The 22825-nt window shown below is 44.8% G+C and overlaps 1 protein-coding gene across 1 annotated transcript; it reads right to left on the reverse strand.

Moving 5' to 3' along the window:
• Window positions 1-1575: 1575 nt before the first annotated feature.
• On the reverse strand, window positions 1576-19325 carry HAO2 (hydroxyacid oxidase 2). Its single transcript, XM_049616481.1, has 7 exons — window positions 18942-19325; window positions 17071-17246; window positions 14870-15153; window positions 12761-12970; window positions 8214-8372; window positions 7777-7846; window positions 1576-2366 (listed from the first exon to the last, which is right to left on the reverse strand). The coding sequence occupies exons 1-7, from the start codon at window positions 19070-19072 to the stop codon at window positions 2311-2313; spliced, it is 1086 nt and encodes a 361-aa protein (XP_049472438.1). The 5' UTR covers window positions 19073-19325; the 3' UTR covers window positions 1576-2310.
• Window positions 19326-22825: the final 3500 nt, after the last annotated feature.

Raw genomic sequence — 22825 nt, forward strand, 5'->3', positions numbered from 1 at the left:
AATAACTGAAATAACTAGCAGATTATTTTGAATACCTAGCATATTATATTGATCTGCCTTTAAGATCTTTTATTCTGAGAAGAATCAAAGGGGTTGGTGATATGGGAGTCTGGGTGTTCATGTCCCTTGACTCTGGGTTCTGAATACAGCCCAGTGCAGGACTGTCTATTAACACATAGTTTATTTCCTTTCTAAATATGTAGGTGGCACATGTTTCATATATCTGGGTTAAGCAATAGCTATAGCATTAGGAGTTATGATCAGGGAGGTTGCTATGGGACCACTCTCTCTTTCAGTGCGTTCCCTGCCATCTAATGCTCCCTTGACTGGGCCCTTGGGTACGTGGGAGAAGTTGGGCAAAAGTGGGACTGTACTATGGCATGAGTTCCTGCAGAAATGTGTCCAGCCCAGAAATGAAGGGAAACTTTCTATGTCTTCCGGATTAGGTAGTGACCCATTCAGCTTGGTTCTGTCCTAACACACTGTCTTCCTTGGGGAGTGCCATCGTTCTCCAGATGTGACAATGCAGTTTGCTCCAGCTTCTCCTTTCTGAATGAAGTATTTAAAAAAAATATGTACTCAAAGCCTGCTATGGCCTTGGGCATGGTTGGGGCTCTGGGAATGTCGTGGTGAGCAAGATGGATCCAAGTCCCTGTGCTGCTACAGATGAACAGTAAACACACAAAGAATAAGTTAATGGCAGATTGCAGTGAGTGCTGAGAAGGGGAAGCCAGGGTGGCATGGGTCAAATGGAGCTTGCTCTAGATTGGATAGTCATAGAAGTCTCACCTCATGGGGGAGGGGTGATATTTAAGCTGAGATCTAAATGTCAAGAAAGATACAGCCATGGGAAGAGTATGGGGAAGGATATTTTATGCAGAGGGAAGAGTAAGTGTGAAAGTCCAGAGGCAGGGAAGAGTTTTGCTTGTTTAAGGAATAAGAGGGAGACAGTATGGCTGGGGCATGGTGAGCAAAGGGTAGAGTGCTGGAAGGGTCTGCAAGAACCAGACATGCAGTGCCCAAGGAAGAGCTGGGGATCAGTTTGCATTTCCACTAAATGAAATGGGAAGCCACAGAAAAGCTTTGAACAAGTGAGACAGAGGATTTGCTTGTACTTGAAAAACAATCTCTTTGGTTGTTGGATAGAGAACAGAATGTAAAAAAGGAGCGAGACCACAGAGAAATGAGTCTGGGGGCTATTTATTTACAACGTTGGTTTCCATCCCTAACTTTCTTGAAGTCTACAATGTCAGATCTTAGTGAGGTGCCCCTGCTTTAGGAGGCTATTTTAGCTGACTACTGGTGTAGGGGTTACACTGAGAGGGTATCTATTCATTTTTTTCATCTCTCCTTTCATCCATTTATCTTTAGTCTGTCCACCCATCCATCTGTCTACCTACATATCCATCCATCCATCCATCTATCTTACAGGTATTCATCAAGATTCTGCCAAATGCCAAACCCAGTATCAAGTGTACAGCTTCTTGCCTGGAGCCATGTACAATCTACTTGTGGAAAAAGACATGCAACTAACTAACTAAATAAACAAACATATCGTATTATAATAGGTGTTGTAATAGAATGTGTGAAGTACAATAGGAAGAAATACCTAGAAAGTAGCCCATAGTAAGGATAGGTGACATTTGTGCAAGGTTTTGAAAGATGAATAGAAATTTGCCAAACAATAAAAGCTACCATTTCCTAAACTTCTACTGGGTGCTAAGCATTGCACTGTAAGGTTGACATACGTTATCTCATTTCTTTCTCTTGACCTCGCCGGCTAGGTAGAGAGATTGAAAAAACTTTCCCATTGCAGAGCTGGTCAGTACCAGTCCTGACTGTTAAATCCAGGCCTGTGTGGCTCCAAAGCCTAGGTTTTTACCTGTATGATTTCCCTATTATCTACACACAGGAGTAGGATTTTTGTGGGAGAACATTTTATACATATAGCTCTTCTGTACAGAGTGTCAATTTACATAGTTGGTTCATGGAGTTATATAGGATACTCAAAAAAAAAGAAATCTGCTAGCCATTTCAGTCATTATTGGCCCATGTTTTTAAGGTTTTTTTCTTTCAGAGGAGGAGTTCAGGCAAGAGCATATAACAAACAGTGAGGTAAAGGAGAGCGTGTCACCTTTGAGGAAGAGGAGGGGTCTGGGGCCTGAAGTACAAGGGGTGGAGTGGTTGAAGGTGCAGGGGATGAGCCTCTGGGTAGGATAGGGGCAAGGCAGGAAGGCATTGCACACCATGCTGTGAGTTTGTCTTCTCTCTGTGGGCAACCTCAGCAGTCTGCTCATTGGCCTTCTTCCTTTACAGCCTGGAGAACTGGATCATGTCCTGATTGATCTCTGCAACTGACTGGCAACCTAAAAGAACAAAGCAGTTAAAAAGCTTATTTCTCTATGGGGCACCTGGGTGGCTCAGTCGGGTGAGCATCCGACTCTTGGTTTCGACTCAGATAGTGATCCCAGGGTTGTGGGATTGAGCCCCGTGTGGGGCTCCACACTGAGCATGGAATCTGCTTAAGATTTTTGCTCTCTCCGCTGCTCATGCTCTCTCTCCCTCTGTAAAATAAAAAGAAAAAATTAAAAAAAAAAGGTAGATGAAGATACTGGATGAGTAATGTTATTCTGATTGCCTTGAGAATTATTTTGTGAGCCTGTGCCCGTGTCCTCTTTCAACACAGCCATGTCAAAATGCCACAGTAAAAATATGTAAACACCATTTTAGTATTTAAAAAATCAATTCATATGGGCCGTAGATACACTTGACCTTTATCTGAGTGCCGATAAGGCTCATGGATATAGGAAGTATCTGTCAGGGAAAAGTATGAGTCAGAAATAAGAGATGGGATGACTATTTCATACAGCAGTTGCCTTCCAAGGGAAAGCTCTGCAAGATGAAACGTACTTCTTTAGTGGAGGAGCTTGATTAAAATGCAAAATTAGAACTGTAGATGAGATTAGACACAGGGAGTGAGTGAAGACAGTGACATCAGACAAGAAGCACGAGGAGCGGGGAGGAAGAGAGGGTAGCGTGTTGGTACAGACCGGGGAGTCGTGGCCTTGAGTAGAAGGGAAATCTCTGGTGATGATGAGGCGGAAGGACTTGAAGGCCGGGATGTGCAATGATTAATTTAAGTTGTTTCCACATGGGCGATGTGTGTACCCTCACCTCTCAAAACACAGCTTTAGCATAATGTATCACTCACCAAAATATCACCCATGAAAGGCTTTTTTCCCCCCTAAAAAGGGAAACATAGGAAAAAGTTGGGTTTCATGCCTGGGTTGATTGTAGTGGACAGAAGTGTCAGGCATGGGATACATAAATAAGCCACAAACTGAACTCATACAGCAGAAGCAGGACCTCGGTGCCAGAGGCGGCTCTCCTGAGGATGGACAGTGGTCTTAAGAGCTTTGGGTTTCCCCAGAGCAGAGGATAGTGGGTGTCCACAGCAGGCAGACCTACTCAAGGAGCACAGAGATGCCAAAACAGAATCGCCGGTACATATTGTAATAAAAATCATATGCAAACGATGTAAAAATGTCTCAATAGTTGCCTCAGAGTTATGCTGCGATTGCATTTTGAGACAGTTGGACACACAAGCTTTGGTAATGCTTCTGTACTTATTCGACTCTCCTCAGATTGGGTTCTGGGTATCATGCAGTACCAAGGGCACCGCCCTGCACTTGGCAGAGACTCCATGAAAGGTGGGGAGAGAATGCATATTTATAACTTTTTCCTGCTGTTTCATTACTGCAAATTAGGAGGCTATTTACACTAAAATGTTTCTGGCTACTTTAACCTGGAGTGGGTAATGACAAACAATAAACCTCAAGAAGGTTCATAGACTTTTTAATTCAGCCTCGTCCCCTTGTGAAGGACGAGGCCTTAGTGAGGTCTGTGCAGCCTCGTGTTGGTGTGATTTATATGTGGACATTTTCCAAGACCGGTCCTGGTTCTAACCTTTCTGTAAGATAATTTCAGCAATTGGTCTCACGGTGAGAAAAACATGACCTAAAAAAATTTTTTTATAGTTATTTATTTTTGAGAGAGAGAGAGAGTGAGAGCAAGGGGGAGAGTGGCAGAGAGAGAGAGAGGGAGACACAGAATCTGAAAAAGCCTCCAGGCTCTGAGCTGTCAGCACAGAGCCCCAGGCGGGACTCAAACTCACGAAACGCGAGATCATGGCCTGAGCCGAAGTTGGACGCCTAGCTGACTGAGCCACCCAGGCACCCCAAAAAAGCATGACTCTTAAACTTATTTTGCTATCAGTAAATAGGGTTCTCCTTCCAAGACTGTATGTTACAGGGTCATAAGGGAAAATATCGCACATCTCCAGGGGAATTGGGAGAGAGAAATCATATTAACTGATCCCTCCTGAGTGCCGGTTTTGTGTCAGGTGTCTTAACACACATTGTGTGTGGAAGGGCTAGGGGGTGACAGAATCTAAGGGGGTTCACGCTGTGATTTTGCATTTTAGTGAGTTCTACCAAAATCCCTGCCCAAGATCCCTTCACCCCGGGGACTAGTCTGGGGGTCTTCTCTGGGGGAGGGACTCTTATGCAGAGGATGCCAATGGAAGCCCTTCTGCCTCAGTTTCTTATTCTTTCTCTTCTTCCTTCTTCCCTGTGCCACATTTGGTTGCGATTACTAATTTTTCTGTACACTTAAAACCATACATTCTCATTGCGGAACAGTTAGAAGGAGGGGAGTATAAACTGTGTGCCATAAACGTGCTCACAGTTTGGTGTCTTTCTTTGCCCCCTTTAAAAAAGGGTGCTCTCCACTCCATTTCAGAAGATTTTCCAGCCACCATTTCTAGCCCAGTGATTGTGAAGTGTAAACTTTGGGCAGAATAGAAGAGGTTTGTTATTGTGAATCCCCCCCAACAGGCTTCTTTCTGTTAAAAGAAGATCAGGCATCATTGGCAAGGATGGAAAAAAAATTGGGGGGAGCAGTGGAAGTCATTTCAACCTCCCAGAATCTGTAGAAGCTCATGGGTCTTCCCATCTTTCACCCCCTTCCGTCCCAGGGGCAAAACACACCAATATGATATCTATTCACACTCGTGCCTCATGGGCTCATGCCCATGAGGAGGGATCTTGGTGACCCCGTGTCATATACTGACTTATCTTCATAGGCTTTGAATAGTATGGTTCTGGTTCAAAGCTGAATTTTTTTTCTTGAATTAATCTGCTCAGCGGAAAGGAGACTGGTGCTGGCGTTAATGCTGATCTAAGTTTTCTAATTTGTATCATTCAAGCCCAAAAGGTTGAGTCCGCAGCCCCAATGGGCACTACTAATACAACTTGTCTTGCTCGAGGGCAAGACACTTGTCTAAATATCAGACCAAAACCAGACTTGAGAAGAGCCTGGATGCCTTGCCTTGTGCCTGGCACACAACAGATGCTGCGTAACACTTATGGTAACAAGTTAATGAAAGAAAATGGTCTTGATTTCACATCAGAGCTCTTGATTGATTGTTTCCTTAGCAGACACAGACAATCAAAGACAGAGCCATTGGCCGTTGGCACTGGGTAGGTGGTTCTCTTCTGTGAGACTGTTCCAGGCATTTTAGGACATTTAGCACCTCTAGTGCCCCAGCACTAACTACCTGCAATACCCACCTTGCCATCTTGTGCCAACTAGAAAGAAATAAACTAAAAACTCCAAACCAAATCTTTCTCAAGACAGCAGTCATCATCTTAGTTTAAAAACTACTATTTTATAGGTCACTGGGATCCTAGGCTCTGCTAAAAACTTGTACATTTCTATGAGCGCTGCTTTACAATAACTTCGTTTTTGAGTGAAATCCACCCGCATGTAACTTCGAGACGTTCACGTTTGTCCAGCTGTGGTCACACAGGATGACACTTCTCCCTCTCCTCCCTCCTCTCCTCCTGTTGTATCTATCTCCCCAGTTCCTCCATGCCTCCTCCTGGACATAATTTCTCAACTCCTCACAGTCCATGAATATTACTTAAAAGATGATTCACAGAAACACATCCAACAAGCCTGATGTGACCTGAACAGGCCAGAGTATAATGAGACCCTCTTTCCCATAACCTGAAATTGCATCTGCTTTTGTAGCAAAGGTATCACGTTCTGCATTTGTGCTCCATCTTTGGAACATCTCTTCCTTTCTCTCTCTTTTGGGTGGCCACCGGGCCAGGGAAAGCTAAGCCAGAAGGTGCCTATTCCGTAGCCCTCATGCCTTCCGCTCCAAATCAGGAAAAGAATTGTAAAAGTTTGGGCACAAAAACAGACACTTAGATCACGGAACAGACTAGAGAACTCAGAAATAGACCCACAAACCTATGGCCAACTGATCTTTGACAAAGTAGGAAAGAATATCTGATGGAATAAAGACAGTCTCTTCAGCAAGTGGTCCTGGGAAAACCGGACAGCAACATGCGGAAAAATGAACTTGGACCACTTTCTTACACCATACACAAAAATAAACTCACAATGAATGAAGGACCAAAACGTAAGACAGGAAGCCATCAAACTCCTAGAGGAGAAAGAAAGCAAAAACCTCTTTGACCTTGGCCGCAGCAACTTCTTACTCAACATGTCTCCAGAGGCAAGAAAAACAAAAGCAAAAATGAACTATTGGGACCTCATCAAAATAAAAAGCTTCTGCACAGCGAAGGAAACCATCAGCAAAACTAAAAGGCAACCAACGGAATGGGAGAAGATATTTGCAAAAGGCATATCAGATAAAGGGTTGGTATCCAAAATCTATAAAGAACTTATCAACTCAACACCCAAAAAACAAATAATCCAGTGAAGAAATGGGCAAAAGACACAAATAGACGCTTCTTCAAAGAAGACATCCAGATGGCTAACAGACACATAAAAACAGAGTCAACATCACTCACCATAATAGAAATACAAATCAAAACCATAATGAGATACCACCTCACACCTGTCAGAATGGCTAACATTAACAACTCACGCAACAACAGATGTTGACGAGGCTGTGGAGAAAGAGGATCTCTTTTGCACTGCTGGTGGGAATGCAAACTGGTGCAGCCACTCTGGAAAACAGTATGGAGGTTCCTCAAAAAGCTAAAAATAGAACTACCCTACGACCCAGAAATTACACTACAAGGTATTTACCCAAAGGATATGGGTATGCTGTTTCAAAGGGACACATGCACCCCAATGTTTATAGCAGCACTATCAGCAATAGCCAAAGTATGGAAAGAGCCCAAATATCCATTGACGGATGAACGGATAAAGAAGATGTGGTATATATATATATGTATATATATATATATATATATACACACACACACACACACAATGGAGCATTACTCGGCAATCAAAAAGAATGATTGCTGTTTGCAACAACGTGGATGAAGCTAGAGGGTATTATGCTAAGTGAAATAAGTCAGTCAGAGAAAGACAAATATCATATGACTTCACTCATATGTGAAATTTAAGATACAAAACAGATGAACATAAAGAAGAGAAGCAAAAATAACATAAAAACAGGGAGGGGGACAAAGCAGAAGAGACTCTTAAATACAGAGAACAAACTGAGGGTTGTTGGAGGGGATGTGGGTGGGAGGATGGGGTAAATGGGTAAGGGGCATTAGGGAGGACACTTGTGGGGGTGAGCACTGGGTGTTTTACACAGGGGATGAATCACTGGAATCTACTCCTGACATCATTATGGTAGCACTATATGCTAACTAATTTGGGCATAAATTGAAAATAAATAAGTAAACAACAATAACAACAACAAAAATAATTGTAAAAACTTACCTGTGAGGGCCATGGAAGTGTGGAACTCATTTTTTATAATGTTCAAAACTTCCTTAACACCATCTTCACCCTGCTCCCAAGAATGAGGGCGGGGGGGGGGGACACAAAAAGAAGCGTGAAGGAACATTCTGACCATGGGCTGAGTATCAGGTCTGGGTGTGCTCACAGCTGGGGGGGGTTGCAGAACAGGGATGTCTGCGGAATTGGAACTATGCTGGGAATACGGGGCAGCAAAGAGGAAAAGATGGGGTGAGAGCGCCTGAGAATGTGTACCCTGTGGCAGAGGAGGCGTGGGGATCCAGGCAAGGGGGGACGGGCCCTCAGAAATCTGTGGCACCTTGAGAAATGGCTAAGCTTGGAGGGCAAACCACAGGAAAGTGTGGAAACAAACAAGAAGCCCAGTATCTTCTGGCTGGGTCTCACTTTGCCACTCTCACCTTGTAGGCAAGACCCCACAGGATTGGTCTCCCCAGAAACACACACTTAGCCCCAAGGGCCAGAGCCTTGAGCACATCGTTGCCAGTTCGGATCCCACCATCCAGGTACACTTCCATTTTCCCTTTCACAGCAGCCACCACTTCTGCCAAGGCGTCAATCTGAAAAAAGAGACATGCAGGGCTGGAGGGAGTTCCATTTTCACTCTTGGGGGTCATGGGACAGAGATGGCCCCTCACCGTGGCTTAGGAACAGGAAGTCCAAGTGTGGGTGAGGTCTACCAGTGTCTTCCCTTCCCATGCCCCAGCTGTGCTTCCCTTCCCCTCCCAGAGCAGTGCAGCTGTGTCCCCAAGCCCCGGGGACTTCCTACAGGCTCTCCTTCTTGCCATTTTCTGCCCTGACAGAGCACAGCTCCTCTCTGACTCGTTCAGCTGTCTGTAGCTTGGAAGAAACTCTTGGTTCCTCTTCACATCCTAAAGGAGATATTTCCATTTATGGTGTTCAGTTTAATATTCTTTTTTTTTTTTTAATGTTTATTTATTTTGAGAGAGAGAGTATGTGTGAGGCAGAGGAGGGGCAGAGACAGAGAGGGACAGAAGATCCAAAGCAGGCTCTGTACCAACAGCAGCGAGCCCATCGCAGAGCTCAAACCCATGAACCGTGAGATCATGACCTGAGTTGAAGTCAGACGTTTAAACGCCTGAGCCACCCAGGCGTCCCTTTCCTGTTCTTGTTTCTAAAGGACGTTTTGACTTTTGATTTTCTTCTACCTTCTCTGTTTCTAGGGCGGCACAGGCAGGAGTGTTCTCCATCACTAAGGCAGTGGGTGTCGTGGGCAAAGAGAATGTGACCAGCCTTGGCCCGAGTGTCCGGACCCCAGGCTGTCTTGTGTAACTGGGCTATACCTTGTTCCCTGCACACCACACATGAACAACTTGTTCCTGGCTCCCGTGTGGGTTATCGGAGACATGGGGGGTGGGGATGGAAAAGCAGCAGTACTGTAGAAGTACGGAAAGGCAAAACTAAAGCAGCTTATCACTTGGCCTGGCTTCTCCCCAGACTTTGTCTCCCACCTTGCCTCCTCAGTCCCCGGCCTCACCGACCCATGGTGCACCAGACCGGGCTGCACCCTTCAGCGCCTCTACGTCTAAGAGGAGGGGTGATGGGAGAGTCTGGGAGGAGGGTCCTTGAGGACAGCGTTCTGGAACTGCCTCTGGGCTCCTGTTCTGTGCCTCTTGAAGGGACAACTGGAGAGGAGGAGAAAGTGGACGCCTGGGGAACTTCTGCTGCCAAAGGAATCAGTGGGAATTCTACCTCTATGCGATCCTTTGGCCTAGACTGAACAGAATATGAAATCAGGGAGGAAAGGACTTTGTACTCTAGTTTACAAGTGGAGAAGAACTGAATACATTTTATTTTTAACAAAATTTATTTAATGTTTTTATTTATTTTTGAGACAGAGAGAGACAGAGCATGAGCAGGGGAGGGGCAGAGAGAGGGGGAGACACAGAATCCGAAGCAGGTTCCAGGCTCTGAGCTGTCAGCACAGAGCCCGACGTGGGGCTCGAACTCACGGACTGTGAGATCATGACCTGAGCCAAAGTTGGACGCTTAACCGACTGAGCCACCCATGTGCCCTGAACTGAATACATTTTAAACTTACATGTGCTAACTGGCAAGAATGCATGTCCAAATAAGGGGTATTTTTATAGCCCCAGTGTGGTATTATTTGGAATATTCCTATGATGTTGTGAAAAAGAGATAAATGTATCTGTGCAAACTCTTCCAATGAGCCATATTGGACAATGGAGCTGAAGGAATTTGAGAACAAAGGAGTGAATTTGAGCCTCGGATACAGTATTGCTTTAGAGTTACTTTCAATAGGTCATGATAGGACATTCATTACAGCCTTCTGGCTACAGCTAGCTTACCCTTTTCCCAGGTCTCAGGAAGAAATACAAGGAGTGTTAGATATGGAACCTTCTAGAAATGGGAACTTCAAAGAGTCATACCCCTCACAGTGAGGCACTGGCCTCAGGCACAAAACTTAAGTGTGCCCAAACACTCAGATAAATAACATTTGAATGCAATATTTAAAAAATCAAATGGCAAACTTTGACCTGTGAGCTGAAGGGCAGCGGGTGTGTGTGTGTGTGCGCGTGTGTGCTTGTTTTTATAAATAAAATTTACTGGATCTGGGGCCAGGCCAGCAGTGAGATGAGTGGAGGTAGGTTATGCAAATACAAAGACAGATCCTATCTTTATTTAAAATGTTGATATTTTAGGGACACCTGGGTGGCTCAGTCGGTTGAGCGTCCGACTTGGGCTCAGGTCATGGTCTCATGGTGCATGGATTCGAGCCCCATGTCGGGCTCTGTGCTGACAGCTCGGAGCCTGGAGCCTGCTTCAGATTCTGTGTCTCCCTCTCTCTCTTGCCCCTCCCCTGCTCACTCTCTGTCTCTGTCTCTATCTCTCTCTGTCAAAAATAAACATTAACAAAAATGTTGATATTTTATTCACCATGGATTATTGGGCATTAATTTAAATTTTTTAAATAGTGCATTAAACTATTATTTATCTTACTAAGCTTTTCTGGCACCCTCTCAAATTTTGAGCCAGAAGTGGGTACTTCACTAGCTTCACACTAATCTCGGCACTGGCCCCCGATGACCTTGGTTTTGGTTGTTCAGTCAGATGTCTTGGGAGAAGGACATGTGGATCAGCATGATGGGGAAGGAGAAATTCTCTCTCTGGCTCCTGCCTTTACGAACAGGCATTCTCTCTTGAGGAAGTGCAGTGAAAGGTGCAGTGAGAAGTGTAGCCTCTTGCACCACGTATTACTCAGTCCTCCCCAAGGAAGCAAGAGTGGCTTAAATGATTCATGAGAGAGAGCCTACTGCATCGTGTTTTATTAGAGTTATTTCAAGGGTGAACGTTCGACTCTATTTGCTGCTTGCTGGTGATGGGCTCTTTCTTGCTTTCTGTTCCTATCTATAGACACGATTGTGACTGCCCAGGACCTGCTATAATCTTTTGCAGCCTGTTCTGCCAGTTCCTGGGTGTGTGGCAGGAAACCTGTGGGCATTCTTACAGGAATTGGGTGAGAGAGCTAGCATGTGCTCTGCAGATCTACTTTCTCCAAGGGTCATAGGTCAAGATTTGGGATGAGAAGTAGGAGGCCCGACTATTCCCTTCAATCAGCTCTTACGGAGAGGCACGGCACACAGTGCCCCTTGCTCTCCATGTGGGCTTGCCATTCTGTGTTTGTTCTCTCTCAATGAGAACCTGGAGGGTTCTCCCTTGGAAAGGAAGAAGGGGCAAGTGATTGGCACCTGAAACCTCCAAGCTTCACAAGCCTTGAAACGTACGGATTGGCTAATGAACCTTCTACATCTCCCGGAATTCATCTTCAAGACTGAGAGAGTGCTAAAAATTTAAGGACAGTGTTTGATGCTATTGTTTAAAATAGTGAAAGCATGGAAGTCGTCGGATGTTCGACCATAGGCTGTTGGTTGTATAAATTGCCCATTCCTACTCTATACCATTAAAACTGAGAGAAACATATATATTGAACTGAAGTGATGCTCTTAACACATTGGTAAGTGAAAAGAGAAAAATTACAAAACCGTATGTAGCTTTTTAAACCCAAGATGTCATCTTTGCCTTAAGAAGTAGATGAAAACCATTACCAAAATATTGTTGCTAATGAGAGTGATGAAATTAGGGGTGATTTTTATCTTTTTCTTTTTGCATATGTATATTTTATAATTTAGCTGCAGTGAACATGTTTTATTTACATAATAAAAAGGCTTGAAAGAGAGAAAAAAAAACCCACTTCCCTTTCTTAAAATAAATCAAGTAGGAATAGAAGAATCTCTTGAAAAATATAAGTGATATATGTCCATGAAAGTAAATCAACAATTCATTCCCATTTAAAGATTCTTTCTCTGCCTGCCTCCTTTTCCTCCGTAATGGGCGTACATTCAAAAGAAAGGGGGGGAATTACAGACTGTCACAGATTTTTAGAAGAGGGTTCGTATGGCATTTTTTAGTTTTACTGTGAAAGATGGTTATTTATTAGTTTAAGTGAGGCAGTGTTCCTTCCCAGGATGTGTGACATGAGAAAATATGTCCTTATACTCCATGCACACAGGCGGTCTTTGACTGAACACTTCTTCCAGAAGGTAGGAAACCTCAGCGCCTTTGGAACATCTCTCCTATTGACAGTTAACCACTAATTAACTGTGTGATCTTGGATAAGTTACTCAACATCCCTAAGCTGCAGGATCCCCATCTGTAAAAGAGTGATAATGATCCTATTCTTGTAGGACCATTGTGAGATTTAGAGATGTCGTATGTGAAGTTTGGAAAAAGAACCTGGTACACAGTAGGCTGTTAATGATGAAAAGTCCTTGCAATTCACAGGTATATCCGGATACCTAGTAAGGGAGACGAGAGTGTAGGCCAAACTCCACAGGGTACCTTCCTGTGGGCACGCATGCACACACACACACACACACACACACGCCTCTGAAGTTACCCTACTTACAGAAGCAAGAACGTCATCTAGCTGCCTTCCACCATGGTTGGAAACAATGATGCCATGGATGTTGTGCTTCACGGCTAACTCTGCGTCCTCTTTTGTCAAGATCCCTTTAAGGATAATGGGCAATCGAGTTATGCTCTGAAGCCAGGAGAGATCATTCCAGCAGATGGATGAGTCAATGGGGGACATCTGGAAATAAGGCATTGACGTTCTCTGTGGGGAAGAAATGAGAGCTTTGGGTTTTTTTAAATTTTTTTTTGAGAGAGAGAGGGAGAGAGAGCGAGCGAGCATGGGGGAGGGGCAGAAAGAGGGAGACACAGAATCCTAAGCAGGCTCCAGGCTCTGAGCTGTCAGCACAGAGCCTGACGCGGGGCTCGAACTCACAGACCGTGAGATCATGACCTGAGCCGAAGTCGGACGCTCAACCGACTGAGCCACCCAAGCGCCCCAAGAAAAGAGAACTTAGACCTGAGCTCCTTTAAGATTATTTGATCCATTCCAAAATGAGACAGTCGGATAGCCACCTTTCATGAGCCTTAAAAGAGGAGCCACAGAATCAACAACACTTCCGGCTCCTTTTCCTAACAAACTTTGTGCAAAAGAACTGCTATTTCAACTGCTTATTCATTAACCCTTAATTGTGTCCCTGCTCAATAACTATGCCGGGATCTGCAGATACAAAGGCAAATAAGACATAATCCCTACTTTAAAGGAACTTAGAATATAGTAATGAGGTGGATAACCAAAGGCATGTCTAGGCCTGTGTAGCATGTTATGTTTGAGATAGGCACAAGGTTATAAGCGCTAAGAAATACTTCAATAATCCTAAGTCAGATACTACCTCATATTTAACCTTGGCTTACCATGTGAATAACATACCCATCAATCCCAATGTGTCTCTGGGATCTGATATAAGGATTCCAGAAAATCCAAGGCTAATTTGTGGTGAATGAGTAGAACTGTTAACTCACTTGGCTGTGTATCACAGCCATTCACTAGCTGAAAAGGCCGGTATCATTATTGCTGATGCAGCCAAGGCATTCCAATGTTCCCATGATTTTCTGTCTCTGGGGCACTCCGTTGCATCTGACTAGGATTTTTTAAAAAATGTTTATTTATTTATTCTTGAGAAAGAGAGAGAGAGAGAGAATCCCAAGCAGGCTCCACACTGTCAGTACACAGCCAAATGTGGGGCTTGAACCCATGAACCATGAGGTCACGATCTGAGTTGAAACCAAAAATCGGATGCTTAATTGAGCCACCCAGGTCCCCCTGACTGTAGGGTTTTAATGGGGAAGTGGCCTTTGCAGTCACCTATTTCAGAGATTCCAAACAAGTGTGCTTTTGCAGCTCCAGGAATGAGTTCCAGGTGTAGAGAGATTCTGACCCTCAGTTCTTAAGGCAGCAGGGTGGGGCCTGGGCTGACTACACTCCATGGGCCAGTCACCCTGTCTACGAGCAGCCTCTTCAGGGGGTTAGTTAACTTAAATGTGTCATCCAAAATTATCATTTTCTTTTTTTTAATTGTTAATGTTTATTTATTTTTGAGAGAGAGAGAGAGAGAGAGAGAGAGAGAGAGACGGAGTGTGAGAGGGAGAGGGACAGAGAGAGAGAGAGAGAGAGACAGAATCCGAAGCAGGCCCCAGGCTCCAGGCTCTGAGCTGTCGGCACAGAGTCCTATGCGGGGCTCCAACTCATGGACCCTGAGATCATCACCTGAGCCAAAATCAGACACTCAACTAACTGAGCCACCCAGGCGTCCCCCAAATTGTCATTTTCTAAGTGTCCCATAAAGTAGAAAATGTAGGAAGAACTTATTTAATTTACTCTCCTATGCCATGAAGAAATCCTTTCCGATGCTTTCCTATTTCTTAGCGCCCAGCCCTGGCCTGAACACTTCTTTCTGGTGACAAGTGGATAGCGCCAGCAGTGAGGACATTGTGTGTTACGTTCTGTTCGCCTGGAAGCCTTGGACAGCAGGAAACGTGGCATCTGCAGCGTCTGGCAAGAGCAGGCATTCCATGAACTTTCGTGGAAAGAGAGAAGGGAGGAAGGAGAAGAGGAAATCTGCCTCCTGTAATGCCTGCCCGTCGGATCTGGTATCTTTCCTACCTCCTTAGGTGAGTGAAGGTCTTTGAGCAGTAAGTTCAGCTTTAAGTCCAGTTGGTTTCGGATGTCATGTCGCCTGTTGCCCAGTTTGGGCACATCCACAGTGATGACCAGAGCTCTGAAACCCAGGGATTCCACCCTCTGGACCAGCTGTTTGCTGAGCTGCCGGTCTGGATGCACGTAGAGTTGGAACCACCGGAGGCCCCTGGGGGCAGTAGCAGCAATGTCCTCCAGGGCACAGGTGGCAAATGTGCTGGTGATGTAGCAGACCCCGGCTGCTTGGGCCGCTGCAAAGCAAACAGTACAGCTCAAGTGGGAGGGCAGGATTCTGGAAGGGGCTCAGAAGCCCTCCGAGTCTGTGCCGCTCTGACCAGCTTGCCCTGACAGTGAAGGTAAAGCTTGACTTCATTCTGCTTCCCACTAGGGCAGGAGGGAGAGGGGGCCTTAGATCAAGCTGGGAGGCCCAATCCTGTCTGGGTCCCCTGCTGTATAACCCGTCTTCCAAACCCTGTTGTCCATGGTTGTTATTTCCAGCTGGAGGTGTCACTTAGTCCCCAGAACCATGTTGGACCTGCTACAGCTTTCAGATGGGAGAATGGGCTGCTTGTGAACTTGTTAAGGAAACAGAAGGGAACCAAGGGTGAGGAAATGTAATTCTAGTGGAGAAGGCTGAGCTTTGTCCTGGGAAAAGCATGCTATCTGAGTTAGAAAAATGCCGACTCCTCCCCTTCTTAGTTGTGTGGCCTTGGGTCTCATTTTCTTCGTCTGTAAAATGGGGGAGGGGGGGCTACTACTACCTCTCCTACAGAGTTGTTGGGATATTAAACAAGATACTAGATATGGAAGCATTTTTAAAATTACTAAGTGATGTGCTGTACATATGTTAGTGATAACGAGGTTGGCGAGGGTGGTGGTGACAGTGATGTTGACACTGCGACATATTTCTCATTTCCTACTTTAATCATTGTTTTCAGTAGGATTCTCCAGCAGGTTAATGTCACTACCATTCAGCAGCCCATGGGCAGAGAATCTGGACTAATCAAGATTTAATATTTTGGGGCACCTGGGTGGCTCAAGTCGGTTCAGCGGCCAACTCTTGATTTCAGCTCAGGTCACGATCTCACGGTTGGTGAGTTCGAGCCCCACATTGGACTTTGTGCTAACGACTCGAAGCCTGCTTGGGATTCTCTTTCCTTCACTCTGTCCCTCTCTTCCCCTCAAAATAGATGAGTGAGTAAATAAATAAATAAATAACTTTATAAAAAAGGTTTAATATTTTCAATCCTTAATGTCAACAGGAGATATCCCATTCTTTTGCCCCACTCTAAAAACAACACCACACGTTCAAGCATGAACATTTGGGAAAGTAGTCATTGTCCTGTGGGACATTCGTATTTCAGCCTGGCCAGACTGGGTTCCTAACCAGACAGATGTCATTTGCGACTCTAGAATCCTTGGATTCATTACTTCCTCTATCACAGAGTCAAAGGAAAAGATCCCACAGAGGCCCTGGGCAACCTGCAAATAAATTATTTCCTAGATTTGGCCTATAGTAAAGATTATAAAGGGAGTCATAAGACTATTTTTAGCCTCTCACCTCCCTTCTTCCTTCTCTTCTCTCTCTTTCTCTCTCTCTTTGGCAGAGAGGGATGAGAGAAGAGAATAAGGGGCTCCTAAGAAGAAGACACACCCAATAAAAGCCTTTTTGTCATATAAGATGATGAAATCAATCAATGAGAAGGGAAGCACAACATTGGGGCAGGAACACCTGTCAGGGCCTTTGTTAGGATATCATGCCATGAATCCCTCCTCATCCTAAATCCAGAGACCATTCAGCTCCAGCCCTGACCCACGAGAGGCCAGAGAGAGCCCTGTCTTTGAAGTCACACTGAGAACCCCTTTCCCCACAGACTACGGTGGCCTAGACCCCTCCTTTGAAGGATGGCTTGCTCGATTTCCACATCCATTTATCCTTAGCCACCTCTCTAACCACCCATTATTATGGAAATGGATGTTTTCTCACTCTTAGGTGAAATGTTATACAAACATAGCGTTAAGCATCCTTTTTCCCACATACTCCTTAATTGTGGCCAGATTGCTGTCCCTGAACTCCTTCTAAGAGAAATCCTGCTACTGCTCTGAAGGACACTTGCGTGCTTCGGGGCCCCCAGGGAAGGGAGCCTCAAGGTGTGGTTGGTTCATACCTCTGGCTGTGCTCATTTCTCCATCCGGCCAGACGAGGCAGTGGAAACCCGTGGGTGAGATGCAAATGGGGGCAGTGATTTCCTCCCCTTGGATTGTGGTCCGGGTGTCCACGTTTACCACATTTTTCAGGTACCGGGGACGGAGGCGGATTCTGTGCTTAGCAACAAAGAGTTTTCTGTTGGTGGTGTTATGTGCAGGTGCTGCCTGGTGCCGGGCCTCCAGATTCCCATGCAGGAATACACCAGACTGAGACCCAAGAAATCTCTGGGGGTGGGGGGTCAGTGGGCTCATTAGGCCACATAGACCAACTTTCCTTCAGAAAGCCTTTCTCAACACCCTGGCCCACCTTAACCCCACTTTCTCTAAACCCCCAGTGCACCTATGGTTCATATTGCCTCTGACCTTGCTCTGGCACAGGTCTGTGCCTTTGAGTTTTGTCTGTCTGAGCAGACTCTCACACTTGGATGCTTTGGTTGATTTACCATACCTAGCAAGAATTAGAAAGGAAAAGAATAAGCAGGAAGGAGTTCGAGGATCTTCCCTCATGGGTTACAAACAAGCCTCTATAAAGTAAGAAAAGGTCACCGAAGGAGGACAAATCCCAGAGCATAATCATGGCGGAGGTTTGGTTTTGTTTTGTTTGTTTTTGTTTTTTGCTAGAGGCTAATTCATTTGAAGATTTGACTTGACTACCTCTTTAGAAGAAGGCGGGGAGATTCATAAATCATAAATATATAAAACACACTTTTAAGTCCAATAGATACTTAGCCTCAGGGTCCAAAAATGCTTGTTTTTCACAAAATATCATACACAAATGTAGAAAGGTTTGCTAGAAATACTGGTTGTACAAACTTGTGTTACTTCGTGAAATGAAGTAGTAATCCAAATTTCATCATTGTCTCACAGAAGCAAAATGAGATAAAGCAAGGAAGGGGCCTAAAGGTAGTACTAAACAAGTATGAAAATACAGAACATCGCGTTCACCTTGTATCCCATTTTTCAGTTTCCTCCTTACCTCTCTACTACAGGGGTCAGCAAACTTTTTCTGTAAAGGGCCAGATAGTAAGTATTTTGGGTTTTGTGGACCATGCATCTGTCACAGTTATTCAGCTCTGCTGTTGTGATGCAAAAGCAGCTGTAGCCAATACGTCGATGACAAATGTAATTTAAATGGTTGGGGCTAATAAAACTTTATAAACCCCGAAATTTGAATTTCATATAATTTTTACATGTCACAAATTACCATTCTTCTTTCGATTTTTTTCAACCATTTAAAGATGGGAAACAAAAATTCTTAGCTTGTGGACCATCCAAAATTAGGTGGTGGGCCCAATGTGGCCTGTGGGCTCGTTGCTGCCCCGTGTTCTGCCTGCTGCTGTTCCAGCCCAGTTCTTTTCCCTTGAAATCAACCTCCTTCCACCCCTAAGACTCTTTGGGTGTCCATATGTCCCATGGACATATTTCTCGATGTACAGTCTCTCCTTCCAGCCAGAAGTTTAGGAACTCAGGAGATTTAGGCTTACCCAGCCAGCTTCTCCTCCGGGCCCAGGTAACTGGGGACCCTGGACTCTTGTCCTATCTTGTCAGGTGGCAGAGTTGCTGGGATAGAGGGAGGGTGACTCACGCTAGTTCTGCAGAGCCACTAAGATAAGTTTTTTCTCCATCCATTCTCTTCCCAACCACCTGCCCACTCCCCACCAAAAAAAAAAAAAAAAAAAAAAAAAAAAAATTAGCCTCTGGCAAAGCCCAAAATGAATATATCTTGAGTACTTTGTGTCCTCTGCAGGCAAAAAGCAGGGCTGCTATGTTCCAAGGACCTCTCAACTGGTGCACATGAACTTAACAATAGAAAGGATACAGAAGACCAGACCTTTTAAAGGCTGCGATGTTGTCATCCCGCGTGAAGCTGTCATCTGCTCCGCCTTCAATAAAATCCCAAGTTGACTTGGGCAGACGCTCCCGGGCAAAAGCCTGAAAGTCTGTCAAACATGCCAAAGGCATTTCTGGACCTTCAGAAGAAAATCCAAAACCAAACAAAGACCCGGTCAGAATATGTCAGAAATAGAGGACAGGGTGAATGTGGGGGGCTCTGTATGGCCTGGTGCTATTTGGATTCAGCATTAACTCCCTTGGATTCCTTCTTTCAATGAGGGTAACTGCCAAAGATGCCGACCCCACTGCTTCCATTCTACCACCCCCATTCCCAGCTGCTGATTGTCTGGCTTTCTAAATATCCCTCACGTCTGTCCCCTCATCTCTACATCCGCCACCTCAGGTCCAGTTGAGGCCTTGCCATTTCTTGTAAGATTATTACAAAAGCTTCTTATCTTTGTCTCCTAGCCTCCAGATTCACTGTCTATCTTGTCTCCCTCCAGCTTCTGGGATCTTTCTGAAACACGAGTCTGATCAAGTGCCCCTATGATGCCGTTCACAGCTTTCTTGGACCAGCTCCTAACTCTCACCAACTTCATCTCTATGTGGCTTTTCCTTGTCATTTGAGTCACTATGAACATTTCCTGAACTTGCCCAAGGGCTCTTTCCTACCTCTGTGCCTTTGGGGGAGGAGATCCATCAGGCTGGGGAAATTGGGGCTGAACTGATAACTATCACCTGGGAGTTCCCAGGCATCTCTGGGTGAACTAATTGCTTGGGGCTCTGCTTGACATCAGGGAGAAAGCTGACTGTTTTTGACTCCTTGGCTGGGTCACCGAACATGTTCGCTTTGAGACCAAGAAAACAACTATGTGACCTGCACTCAACCTATGTGACCCCCAATCTGCAGCAGACCTGGAACCCGGTGCTTCTGATAAACCCCTCACTCCCCTAAAAGAGGAAAGAAGGTAGAGTTTGAGGATAAATCCCTCTAGTAGGGGCAAGGACAGGGGTAAGTCTAGCTGCAGAGATGCTAAGGGCCCTGGTTGCGGTCAGAGACAGCATGTGGGGCTCCTTCATAAGAGGATTCCAGTAGGAAAGGCTGAGAAATCTGTACTTCATAGTCCTGGGCATCTCCTTGGCAGCTGGCAGTGGGGTAAAAATTAACCAAAAAAGTCTGTGAGTAGAAATGGAATGACTTTTAAATCATTGACTGAGGGATAGGGATTGCCCCCAGGAGCTAGGGCTTCAAACATGAATGGAGTGGTTCCTCTAGTGGACAAGGGGCCAAGGAGGCCAGATGAAATATGGAGTGTTGGAGATCTTGGTGGGGGCAGGGATGGGACAGAACTGGCTGGAAGGCATCCAGGGCCACACCAGAATCTAGTCAAGTCAAACAGAGAAGTAGCCCCAAACATCTACCCAAGGGGCTAAGCAGAAAGAAGTTATGGCAGGCAGAAACAAAGCCCCTGGGATGTGCAGTGGGTTCTGGATGGGGAGGATAGCAGCAGGAATTTGGAGCACAGCCATAGAGCTTTTTATAAGCAATACACTTTGTCAGTGGGTGGGCAGGGTGTTGTTGAGGTGCTGAGTTGAGTTTGACAAAGCACAGGAACCACATCTAATTTATCTCATCCCTGTCCGACCCTTCAAAGTCTCAGTGACTTTGGCCAAATGAATTAATCATTGTATTTATCCATCTGTATTGTGATCACTGATTTAAACCTTTCTGTGCACAAAAGAGTTAACATAACAGGCTCCAGAATGCTATCCCCCGAAAAGCCTGCTTGCAAAGTTAGACCTTGGTTAGAGTCTGGGAACTTGGATTTCAAGAAGGTTCCCAGTACTCCCTGATAAGAATGGCATGGCTCACTGTGTCTAAACTGTACAAACAACATAGTTTATGCTGAACATCTGCTTTCTCTCTGAGAGTTTAGAGTTTTGGCATGAGTTTGGCAGAGAATGTCAATATGACCAGCCCCCAACAAAAAGCCTCGGGCAATGAGTCTCTAAAATGAGCCTCCCTGGTGGTCAATGCTTCACGCATGTTGTCACAACTCACGGCTGGAGGAATTAAGTGCATCCTGTGTAATGCCACTGAGAGCAGACTCTTGCAAGCTTACACCTGTTTCCCTCTAGATTTTGCCCCATGAGCCTTTTCCCTTTGCTAGTTTTGCTTCTCATTCCTTCTCTGTAATTAATCATAGCTTCAACTACATGTTATGTCCTATGAGTCTTCCTAGCGAATCACTGGATTGGGACCCCCTCCCCCCACCAACATGCTTTGAATCCCCAGGCATTAGGATAGTATGTGACAGTGAGTTGCTGTTCATGAATGTTCATTACTTGAATTTAACATTCCCCTGTCTGTCCTTTCTCTGCCTTGTTGGATGAGAATTCTCCACCAGGTTTCTACTCCTGATGTCTCAACAAATTCTCCATATTCTATATATTACACACTCACAGAAATGCTCTTCTGCAGCTTTCTAGCATGAAACCCCAACAACACTTGAGTCTAATCCAAGAGAAATGGCTTAGACTCACTCAGAATTACTTGCCTGGAATAGTGGGGATGAAAGCATCTGGAAGCTGCTTGGAAAGAAAGAAATAAGGCAGCATCTTTATAGATACCAAACACTTTGTTATCACATTTCTGTTTGCTGTTTCTTTTTCTACTATTTTCTTTCTACTTCCCTGTGAAGTAGACAGAGAAGGTATTAGTGTCTTCATTTTGCATTTGAAGAGAATGAGGCCTTGGATATGGAATAAATTCTGAAAGATTAGGCAGTAAATTATGACAAGGGAAGGGTCGGAGTCATGCCTTCCGGTAGCCCCTAAGGATAGACATTCTCTTTTTTTGCTTTCATGGTGCCGGGCAAAATAGTTGGTTCACATAAATTACTTGTTTTATTGAATTTACAATAATTTTGTAGGGTGAAATTTTTTACAGCTTAGTAAAGTACTGAGCCCGTTATTTTTATTAGAGGTCCAATATAAGGCCTGTAGTTGAACAGAAGGACAACTTCATTGTTCAAAGCTTTCCCCAAATTTGGAAGAAAGACTTAGCACTCCATGTTTTTATGTATCTCCGTTTGATCAATACCAGACTTAAAGCCACCAGGAATTCAAGCAAGGATCCAGGTTATCTAATGGTTTTCTTGTATTCCCATTTTATTTGATCTCTGCTGCATTATCTTTTCTTCTTTTCTCCCCTATCCCAACTGCCCAAGAGGAAGAGAAAGCAGAGGAAGCATAAAGAGGGTAAAAGTCTTTGGTGCACTGACCAAGAGCCTTAGCTCCTTGTAGTTCATGTAATTTCTTCAGGCTTTTTGTCTCTTGGTAGAAAATGGCGAAGTACAACTAGCATATGAGTGATAAGAAAGCGCAAATATAAAAGCAAGGACATTCAGTGGTACCCGTTGCTAATGACTCGAAGTTCAAACAGCTTTCCCTGATGGGGGAAGAAAGAATGACATAGACTATAACCAGTAGGCGTTTCAAGGCAGATAATTTGCCATTTGATCTAATGCAATTAGGCTAGATAAACAAGTTGTCTTTCTTTGAAGATTTTAAATGATTCATAATACATGTTGATGTCACTTGAGGAATCTGGGATATCGGAGCTTCTATTTGTGTGAGAAACCCCTAGGTGTTCTTTAAGAGATCTCAGGGCGGAACTCACAGGGCAGGTCATTGAGATATAAGGGAAGCCAAGTCTGCCTCTGAGGGCCCAACTCCAGGTGCAAGTGCTTGATGCTGAAAGGTGGTGTCCTTCAAGACCCTCTGGCTTGGTCCCCAAGCCAGAACTTAAGCCAAGTTTTTCATTGGAATGGTAGAGATAACATCAAGGCTACACTTTGGGGACCTTGCCTGAGAGATTAT

The sequence above is a fragment of the Panthera uncia genome (assembly GCF_023721935.1).
Source record: "Panthera uncia isolate 11264 chromosome C1 unlocalized genomic scaffold, Puncia_PCG_1.0 HiC_scaffold_4, whole genome shotgun sequence".
NCBI classification, from domain to species: Eukaryota; Metazoa; Chordata; class Mammalia; order Carnivora; family Felidae; genus Panthera; species Panthera uncia.

Bases quoted from the DNA above. Each gene is read 5' to 3' on its own strand.
- HAO2 (XM_049616481.1), bottom strand. From the start codon at position 19,072: ATGCCTTTGGCATGTTTGACAGACTTTCAGGCTTTTGCCCGGGAGCGT. The intron at 8,373-12,760 runs GTAAGTAGGGTA...CTCTTTTTTCAG, and splicing joins TAGATGACGTTCTTGCTTCT to ATTGACGCCTTGGCAGAAGT. The intron at 2,367-7,776 runs GTAAGTTTTTAC...TTGTTCTTTTAG, and splicing joins CACTTCCATGGCCCTCACAG to GTTGCCAGTCAGTTGCAGAG.